Raw genomic sequence first — 11124 nt, 5'->3', positions numbered from 1 at the left:
CATCGGGGCGCGGCACTGAGCGAAACAGATTGTCCAGAAGTTTCCACAACAACTATAATATAAATTTAGTTTAAATGACACGTCCCATACCGTATCCCAAATAAATAACAAGTTATCATAGAAGCAACAAGACAAGTAATTCCGTTCCGACAACTCAGATTTAATTATTACAGACAAATGTTTATTATTTCTAGACTCCCTAGCCTCGATTTCACAGCAGGGAAAGCAAGTAAGCATCCTAAACACCTGTCACATACGTTAAAATAAAGTCAATACATATAATGTAAAGGTGAGCATACAAGTTTGATAATAGCATATAGAGTTCGAATAGTTTACGCATAACCAGCATGTGCACAGAGGGCAATGATGCATGTAAATTATCGACATGGACCTATCAATACCAATGACTGCGGGTTGACTGTCCGAGACAGTTCGCAATACATGATCACCACCGTAAATCATGCAAGTAAATTGTCCTTAACAACCCCCGTGTGAACGGGTGCTGAGTCCAAACTATAGTACTACGTTGCTAAGGCAGGTAGACAGCTTTCCACGTGTAAACATAATAACAAGCATACATTCAATCACGTAATACATGCAATCGGTTAGCGTTCAAATAGTTTGAATAGTGTGTTCGATTGTGATTTTGATAAGTAATGTATGTAACACCCAAAAGTGCTAAAGCAAAAAGGGTTCGAGTATACTCACAGTGATTGATTATGGATTGAAGGGAGCCCTGAGAGTAGGGTTAGCCTGAATAGTTTGATAGCACAACAATGAGTAACGTGGAAAGTAACAAGTGTGAATGGATCGAATAGGCTGGTCGATCGAACGACAAGTTCGATCGGACGGCCTGTTCGATCGGCTGGTATATTCGATTGGACAGTCCTGTTCGGTCGGCCGGTAGGCTCGATCGGCTGGACCATTCAAGTGGATTGTTTCTTCCTCTGGTGTGTTTGTGTTTGAGGATTTGAACTTTTGAAGTTTTCGTTGCAGCATTTGAGAACACTGAGGTGTTCCTACCTTTCAAGTCGATCGATCGAACGGTTCGTTCGATCGGCTAGCTCACTCGATCGGCTAGCTCACTCGATCGGCTGGAATCTTCAGAATTAGTCCTCAACTGAATGTCACTCGATCGAACAGTCTGTTCCATCGGCTGGCATTCCCTACTACGAACGAGTTGTGAAAACGATTAAGTGTTGAAGAGTAGTATCTCATGATCCGAAGAGTAATGTTCACCAAACACAGTTCGATCGAGCATCTCTTCCTCAATACTATACTTCATGAAATTTTTAAAGGTGTGGGACCATGTGCTAGCCGATCGGCTGGCCCGGTCGATCGGCTGGCATGTCCGATCGGCTGGGCTGTTCGAATAGCCTAGCCGTTCGGCCAGGATTTCTGACCTGGTCGGCCTTTCGTCTAACACTTGGCTGTTTGTTTATTTGTTATTCTTTCAAGGTATCTTGACAACGTGTTGAACTATGATAACCTCTGTTCCTATTTGTTTCTTTAGCTCGAACAGGAATCACCCAAGTCCGGTCGGTGAACGGTTCGGAATGTCGGTTTGGAGTTTAACCCGAAATCGGTGAACCTTGTTTATAGACCTGAATCTTGAACCTTTTAACCGTTTGAATGATTAGTTAGCCGGTTCAAGCTCCGTTTCTATCGGTTTGAAGGCATTGAGTGTAAAAGAGTTGAAAGAAAGTTGGAAATCCTTCTTTCAATCCTTCACATCGTGAAAATGTTTAGATCTATGATAGATCTTAACTTGTTTATGTGGAAATCGGTTAGATCTAAGCTATTCATGGTTGAATGATGCCAAAGTTTGATGTTCTTCAAGAACACCATGATGACATCACCCAAGAACACTTAGATCTTGGTGATTTCACGGTTAGAATCCAAGTTTTGAAAGATAGAAAGGTGTAGAATCAAGTAATGATCAAAAACGTACAAGATTTAGAGTGGAAACTTACCGGGATTGAGAGAAATCTGAGAAAAGATGAAGAACAAGAGCTGGCCAGTCGGAACTTTCCAAAAGTGGAAATGAAGACAAGGACAGCCCTATTTATAGGCTTCCAAAAGAGGAAAGTGGCAGCCGATCGGCCAGGAGCTCCGATCGAGTGGGCTGCTCGATCGGCTGGCAAGATGCTAGCCGATCGGCGGGCCTGTTCGATCAGGATGCTTCCTGTTCGATCCGCCACACACTTTGAGTATTTTGCGATGATTTTCGACGTTTCGATTTCGATGGACGATGATACGAATACGATAGAGTTCCTAGTCAAATTACTTTTAATCCCAACCACTATATCTAACATACAATCTTCTATAAGTCACGTTTCGATGTCGGTTTCGATTGAGTTCGATTGCCTTTCGAGTTTCGATTCGATTTTCGATTGATTGCTTGAATACCACACCAAACATAAAGTAAACATGCACAAGTAACACATAAGGCACACACACACGTATAACAACACCACAATTCGCATAATTCGAGTCTCGAGTTCGATTGATTGTTAAATCGGTTTGATTACTGATTAGTCACCTTTATCGCATTGTTACTTCCTATCATTCACAGTCGTGGATCGGTTCGCATTAAAACACATTCGATTACCTCGATTCTTGCTGATTACAACACTTACTCCACATAATACAACTAAAACATAAAATCGACTATCTACAGTCAAAGAAAGTCAAAGTTGACTTGGACTTTGACTTTGACTTTGACATTCGAAAACACGGGGTGTTACACTGGTGGTGGTGGTGGTTAGGTCACGGGTCAAGAGATGGAGGGGGTGAAGGTGATGGGGTGGCGGCGATCTTGGTGGTGGTGGTGGTGGTGGTGGTGGCGGATTTGGTGGTGGTGGTGGTTGTCACAGTTGGGTGTCACGAGCAATTTGTTCTAATGGACATGTGATGTTACTTCATGATCAATTTGGGTTGATTTGATTGAAGAAAACTCAGACCCATCAACTAACAAAGATTAAACCTCTGAATGATGGCATTATTTGATCGAAATTGTTGCGATTTCATGGGTCATTTGTTCTTGAAGGGGGATTGTTTAGAATATGAAATGGGGATAAACCCTATGCGAAATTGATGAAAAGATCTTTCAATGTGGACAGTCTTCCGTCTCATCCTCTGGCAGTTTCAGAGCAATTTGGAGTCATTTTTGTTGCTTATTCATCTGGTTAGGCTCGTTCATGTGTTCATTTATATTTATTATTATCATTAACTGGATAAAGTTTATTCAAGTGGTAGTGGTGGTTTTCAGTGGTGTGGTGGTGGGGTTTGGTTGAAGAGAGAAAGAGAGAGAAAGCTGAGATAGATAGAAAGAGAGAGGGGTGATGGTAAATATTAAGTTTTATTCTAAATTTTAATTTAATTAAATTGGTAGAAAGACTAAACTACCCTTATGTGATGGGATTTAACTGAAAATTTTATCCAAGTTAGTGGTAAAGAACGTAAGGTGTAATGGATTTTACAAAAAAAGGATTTTGACTGTAATTATTGAAGTTAAAGGCTATCCATTGCAATTTGATACAAACATAAAGGATAAAAAGTGTAATTTTTCCTTTCTTTTGAGTTTTTAGGCTATTGCGTTTTAGAAATAAGACATTTCTTTGTGTTTTCTGGCTATTGCGTTTTACAAATAAGACATTTCTTTGTGTTTTTGGTGCATTGCGTTTTAGAAAAATGTCATTTTTTAGGTTTTTTTTTCATTGCGTTTTACGTAACTGTGAGTTTTTCTATTGCGTTTTACGCAACTGGGTTTAAAAAAAATTGAAAATATAGCAATAGTATACTCGTTTTAAAGATAAAAAAACGCTCGTTTTTTTTTTTTGTGCAATTTTTATAAAAAAAATAATGTCGTATGAAAGAGTTATTAATGTTTAAAAAATGGGGGGAATTGAAGGAGAGAGAAACTATTGGCTTGAATTGACTAGAATGCCCCTAAACAAACTCACGCGCCTCTTTTCTTCCCTTCAATTTCCATCATTTAATCTTAGCTATTGATTAACTAAATAGATGGTTAAGATTACTTCCTAGCCTTCCTAGCCAAATAAACTTCCTTTTATATCTCTACCCTTCTAAATTAATATAGAAAATAACACGTGATATTAATATATTATTAATACGTTTTTTATTGGTATTTTCTTTTTTACTTAACCCGTGTAACACACGGGGTGAATAACCTAGTTTAGAATATAAAATACGATCCAGGTGTATGATTAGCGTACACTTTTATGTATGTGCCCACAAGGCCCAGTAGCTAGACAGGCAACACAAAATAATATACATTTATGTGAATACCCACGAGCCCCTTGACATAGCGGGTTGCCTTCAACGATTGGGGAATCCAATCGGCTTATCACGTCAATTCTCACCTATGTTTTAGGATTTCGCTCAAAGCTAGGCTGATGCGGATGCCAAGTATTTAAATTTCGAGAACTCCAATTTCACAAATCGGCTAACATTGTATCAATTCTTCCGACAGAGCACGCCTAAACAACGAGCAGTCATATTTGAAATACAAGGAGGTTGCTATTCGTAGGCTTGAAAGACAGGTCGATTACCAGCAGCTTGTAGAAATATTTATAAAAAATAAAAAAAAATTAAAAAAAAAACATATTTCAGTTTTAATGATTTTATCTTGTTCAATGAAAGCAAATTGCTAACTAAACAAAATGAACACATAAAAATGTCCCCAAATTATTAGGTATCCATGAAAAAATCAACCAATGAAGTGCAAAACATTAACATTCTTTTGTTCTTCCCCACAAAAATATTACAACAAACTTAGGTTTCTGATTCTGCAATCTCCAAATCCAAATAACTTATGTTTCAATGCCCATGTATGTATTATACAAAGAATATGATGCCTAACGAATCGGGTGATACTGCGCCGAAACTCTCTTGGGTGGCAGCTTCCTTAGAATGAACAGCACCAGAGCCGAAGGGAGGATCTCCGTTAGCTATTGACCGAAGAAAAAAAAGGTCAAAATCAAATAGTTAAATGGAAAACATGTAATTTATAGTGTCTTACCATGTAGAAGATCAAGTTAAGAACAGGATGATCAAGAACATCTAATGACATCTCTGCATCAAAAGCTGATAAAACGTCCTGCAGTTACCAAAATCAAGTTTAATAACGCTTATCGATCAATAACGTATTAAGGTGGAAATTTCGACCCTTTATAAGTAAATTATAAAGTTAACTGAAAAGTCAACTCCAGTTAGTTGTTAGTTTAAAAGACAAAGAGCGCACAAAATTTAGTCATAATGGACATTTTGTGTACTTATTTAAGACAGAGGACAAAAGGTGCAAGTGGCTATATAAATAAAGGATAATCTGCGTAATTTACTCTAAAAATAAATAAAAAATAAAAATAAAAAACTTAAAAGGAAAAGGTCAAGCAGGTTGAAAGTACACAAAATTTTAGAAGTTTAACTTTCCAAAAGTACACGGATGGTCCCTGTGGTTTGCACTTTGTAACGCATCTAGTCCCAGCCAACAAATCAAAAGGTTTTAGCATGTCCAAGTTAGAGACTAGATGTGTTACAAAGTGCAAACCATAGTCACCTAATTCGCGGTTCGCTCCGGTTCGAGTATGCGGTTCGGGTTCGCAATTCGCTAGATGGCACGAATTCGGTACGGAGGGGGTAGGTTCATTTCGGTACGATCCGATACGCTATTCCGGTACGGTGTACCATTTATAATGTTAAGTTTATATTTTCTGTGTATAAACTTATAGTTTGAAGACCAAATGTAAACTAGTGAATATAGAGGGGGTTAAACGTTAAAATAAACAAACTAGTTTTACACTTTATATGTAAAAGTTTAGAGTTTTAAGGACTAAATTTAAAGTAGTAAAACATAGAGGGGTTAAATGTTAAAAGTTTCTAAACTTATTTAACCTAAAGCTGAAACGCGGCAGCCACTATTCTCCTTCTTCATCGTTTCCAGCCAATATTGCAGCACCAGTTGAAGCTCTGAAACACGAATTGGAACGACGAATCAAACCCTAAATTCGCGAATTGATAACGAACTGGGTCGTATACGAATTCCGTATGGTACGAAACGTACCAATTCGAAATTCGTGCTATTTTAGGCGAATTCTGTGACTAAGGTGCAAACCACAGGGACCATCTGTGTACTTTTGGAAAGCTAGGGACCAAATCCAAAATTTTGGTAAACCACAGGGACATCCGTGTACTTTACTCTTATTATCATATTTGACACGCTAACTATAACTACAAATAAAAAAATCATATATTTTTTCTCGTGAAGTGTTTCGGATCATCCGACCCAACCTGTCTTAACCAACATCAAAAGTGTACCCGTTATCACCTGTCACCTGACCCGCCCATTTTTCCAACACTAACTTGTGAAGTTACAGGTGAGAAAGGTCAATAGAAACTTACCACAAAGCATCTTACAACGAAACAGGTAAAACATATTGCTGTCACAGATCCAACCTGCAAAATTAGCACAGTTCATACTCAAGTTAAAATCTTAAATAATTAATTGTACATTTGTACTTAAAAAAAAATTCAACTGTTTATGTAATTAAATACAATATTATTATGCTATAAAAAAGAAGAAACTGGTATAAGAAAGCACCAACCTCATGAAGTTTCTTCCTTCTCCCTTTAGATTCAATAGGAAAACGTCTCAGCATGAAAAACAGTCTGAAGTCGTTGAATATAAAAAAACAATCCATAAGGTTAACAAGAAGAAAAAAGCAAATCTAAATAGATATATTAATAATACATGTTAGTATGAGCCTATAAGATTTACGAGATTCACCTTCCTCCATAAATCAAGAATCCCAATGCTGCCATGAACGATACAACTGCAGAATACAGTATGAATGAGTTACAAACCACATAATGAGATTAAGTGGGTGTTTGGATGAGCGTTTTGGAAAAGCGATTGGTTGGGTCAAATCCCACCAATAGCAAAGCTAAGGTAGGGTCTGAGAAGGGTAAGATGTCAACACCAACACATGATTCATGATTAACCATCCCCCTCTTTTAAAGTTATTTTCACAAAATTAGTAAAATACCATTAAATTAGTGCACTTTCACTTTTGCCCCCGAGCGCCCACACATATATCAAACAAATGTAATAAAAACAGTTGAGCTTTTAGTTATCACAAATTTAACCGTGCTTGTGATATTAAACAATAACAAGAACTAAACTAACCGGCAATAAATATTTTTCCAACAAATTGAACTGTGCTGTTGTCGTCTACCCGGAGGTATATCCAGATACCAGCCTGATATAAACAAGTATGTTAGATATAAACCAAAATGATACCTCAAATGGTCTTTTCTAGAGGTGGCAAAATGGGCAGGTTCGTTAAGAGGTCAAAATAATTCCGGTCGGGTCAGATTCGGTTGGTTTGTAAAATAATAGAATGAATATTATCAAAAACTAGTATTGTACCCCGCACGTAGCGCCGGTACTACTGACACGCAGTGTAGTTGTCAAAAGAGATATTGAAGTAACTTTATTGAAGTTTAGGGACTTTAAGATAACTTTAGTATTTTACCATGCGTGTTGCGACGGTATCAGTACAGTATTAAAACGCAGTATGTACCTCGCGCGTTGCGGCGGTATCAGTACAGTATTAAAACGCGGTATGTACCTCGCGCATTGCGGCGGTATCAGTACAGTATTAAAACGCGGTATGTACCTCGCGCATTGCGGCGGTATCAGTACAATATTAAAACGCAGTATGTACCTTATGCGTTGCGATAGTACCAGTATAACACTACAATACTGACACGCGGTGTATTTGTCAAAAGAGATAAAAAAGTAACTGTATTGAAGTTTAGGACTTTAAGATAACTTTAGGAATTTACCACACGCGTTGCGGCAGTATCTATATAGTACTAACACGCAAGGTGGTCGTAAAAAAAGAAGAAAAAATAACTTTATTAAAGCGTATGGTTTAAAAAAAAGGAAAAAAACCACTAAATGACAACACCACTGTAGCAAAGTGGTGTTGTCATTTGATATGTATAATAATAATAGGATATCAAAATCATATTATTTCAATGATCAAATGTTTTGAATAAAGTTATTTAGGAGGCTATATGCTTTGAAAACATATGTTTTTCATTTCCTTTTACCTGTTTGACCCTTTAAAGTAAAACATAACCAAATCGACTGACTGATAAGTAAATGCTTAACTAGGTCAAAAACTCAAAAATGCCACCCTCACATGAACATGAATGTGTACAATGTACATGTAACTAACCTGAATGATATAAACTCCCACATTAACACACACATAAGTAGTCCTGAGCTTATCTGTCGGCAAACTTCTAGCCTGCTTACAATAACAAAATAGCAAAATCATATCAAGAAATTGCATTATACAAGATTATAAAAAAAAATATGATATAAGCTTCACATTATCACTTGCCTGATGATATATCTCAGCCCAAAATAGGACAAGGAGAGTATACGTTGAAAAGAAAAGTAACCCCGGAACTTCTAGAAGCGCCCAAATGAAAACCTAACAACAAAAATTTATGAATAACACGTTATTGTTCGGGATTTCAGATTTGCGCTTCGAAACACCTTTTTGTCGATCCACTTTCAGGATGCTCACCTTGGGATGCAAATGGAACACTTGCATATGAAATCCAAAAACAACCGCACGCACTGCAGAAATAACAGTGACATACATATCACACAACAAAGTTGATAACCTGTAAAGATAATAGTTTGATAAACTCTTTCGATCATACCTCCATTTACAATGAAATTCATAAGGTGGAAAACCTTTTGAGTTGTCCAGCCATATTCAGGCACTCTGATTTCAATCCTAATCAACTGAATCTGTAATAACAAAAAAACAATTCCAAAACAATCATTACTAATCTATCAGTTCATCCAAACACGAATCAAACCTTCAAATGCAACATTACGTTACATATTTCATATTATTAACAAATTAGGGTTTCTAGATTACAATTCCTAAATGAAATTGAGGCGTTTCACATCAAATTCAAAAACGAAACCCTAAATGACTAAAATCAGCCTTCATCCACCTCAGATTAGCCTATACGATTCAACAATTTAAAATTAAAAAAAAAAACTAAAATCTATAAACAAAAACCTCACAGATCATAACATATATATATATAGAGAGAGAGAGAGGACATACAAGAGCTATGACGGAAACGAGAGCGTAAAAACCACATAGAGTGAAGAAGATTCCGTCCTGCCAATTCCTGGATTCGTTGATTTCCTCCCACCAGCTCTTCATCGAAGATGACCACAGATCGAATATCTTCATCGACGATGGCGACGGGATGCTCAGTAGCATTCGCGTCATTTCAAACTTTGCGATTCACCAACAGCAGTTTTTCGATCGATCGATCGTTCGATTGATTGATTGATTGAAAGGACGTACAAATAGGCGAAAATCGCAGGGTTTAGGATGAAATTGGGGGTACTAGACTAGTGGTAGGAATGCATAAGGATTAACGAAGAGTGTTGATGTTCTTCACCTGCATTTCTTGCAAACACTCTCCACAATGTTCTTCGGATATGTCTGTCAATCACATTATTATTATATTATTCAAATAAAATATTTTTAGGAGGAAAAAGACATGACAATGAGATCCCCATGTATTCTATATTTCTATATTATCTCAAATCCAAAATTGTAAATTGTAAACTAAATTAAAATACAATAATTATTTACTCAATACTTATCCAAGAATGTAAACTAAATTAAAATACAATAATAATTTACTCAATACTTAGGGATAGAAGCCTAGATGGTGTGTTTACATCTTATCTTTTCCAATTATCACATGTTTTGCTTCTTTTTCTTATACGAAATTGAAATATGTTATTTAAACTATATCAACTTGAAATGTTTTCAGAAATTATATCGAAATAGAAGGTAAACAGACAACAAATTGTATTACTATTCTTTTTTGAAAAGTAAAATCAAGTCTTTTAAAAGGTACATTCATAGATCTCGGGATCATGACATTACTATGCATGACCCTTTGGACTTGACTAAGCATGTCCACAGCCTCTTGCAAGGAAGCCAAAAGTGTCAAATGCAAATGGGATAAACACGTGTTGGTTGTCAAGGCATGCTTTTTCGTGTTTGGTCACTTTGCCCGAAACAACTTTTAAAACAGTCTGACCCACCGTAAAAGCACTACTCCCCAAGCCCACGAGGGGGGAAACTCCTGTTAGATCCACACAAGCGTGTTTTCCTCATGTACATCCAAATACCAAAATACCGGCTGGTCTAAGGGTAGATATCCGTTCCAATGGGTCAGTTAAGAAAATTCATCGATGCCTCTTTCTTTGTAGAAATCCCAACGCACCTGAATATGTCAAAGAAGACATCCCTAACCAAATCATGTCGGTACTTGAAACCCGAAAGCTCTCTACAATGATCCCCAAAGGAGTACAAACACGCCTTATGACAAACCGAACTTATCTCATCAACAAGAAATAATGGAATCATTAAGCGATACTTGAGGTGACCAAGAAAGTCTGATCATCCAAGACAACCAAGAAAGTCAGATCATCCGGATGAATTCAATGGAAAAAGGTCACTTACCATTAGTGACTCAACCTGTTACCATTCCAGAAATTTGTCATCCAAAAGTCCACTATATAAAACCCTTGGCTTAAATCAGAGTATTTTGCTTCAGGTGAGCCTCATACCCATAACCTCCGCTTTGGAAGGCCATGTGGCTACCAATGCACCAAATGTTTATCGGCTATCACTGGCTTTATTATTTACTAGAATCTTTTGAAAATGTGTTTATTTAAACAAAGGAATTCAAAACATCATCAGGTTGGATAAGTCATCTAAATGATATTATGCAATATTTATCAATACATCCACATGATAAAGTTAATGATAGTTTACCTTGATGATTGGTTATATATCTACTAAACATAGTAAGATCAAACTTACTTTTACCTTCATATATTCTACATATTCTAGTGGATTTCTCGTTTTATAGTTGACTTGTCACACCATTAGATATATTTTCTAACTCACATCATGTAACTCTCAAATATCCTCATGTTTTCTAGCATGTGTGCCTGTGATGGTTGCTAATACAACT

The 11124-nt window shown here is 36.8% G+C and overlaps 1 protein-coding gene across 1 annotated transcript; it reads right to left on the bottom strand.

Moving 5' to 3' along the window:
* Positions 1–4686: 4686 nt before the first annotated feature.
* On the bottom strand, positions 4687–9674 carry LOC110918582 (tobamovirus multiplication protein 1). Its single transcript, XM_022162879.2, has 11 exons — positions 9183–9674; positions 8764–8854; positions 8625–8677; positions 8436–8528; positions 8268–8339; positions 7208–7280; positions 6809–6854; positions 6627–6690; positions 6424–6477; positions 5045–5122; positions 4687–4973 (listed from the first exon to the last, which is right to left on the bottom strand). The coding sequence occupies exons 1-11, from the start codon at positions 9351–9353 to the stop codon at positions 4881–4883; spliced, it is 888 nt and encodes a 295-aa protein (XP_022018571.1). The 5' UTR covers positions 9354–9674; the 3' UTR covers positions 4687–4880.
* Positions 9675–11124: the final 1450 nt, after the last annotated feature.

The sequence above is a fragment of the Helianthus annuus genome, chromosome 16, assembly GCF_002127325.2.
Source record: "Helianthus annuus cultivar XRQ/B chromosome 16, HanXRQr2.0-SUNRISE, whole genome shotgun sequence".
Taxonomy (NCBI): domain Eukaryota; kingdom Viridiplantae; phylum Streptophyta; class Magnoliopsida; order Asterales; family Asteraceae; genus Helianthus; species Helianthus annuus.
Note: the sequence above shows the minus strand (reverse complement) of the source record. Positions and strands in the feature narration are given on the sequence as shown.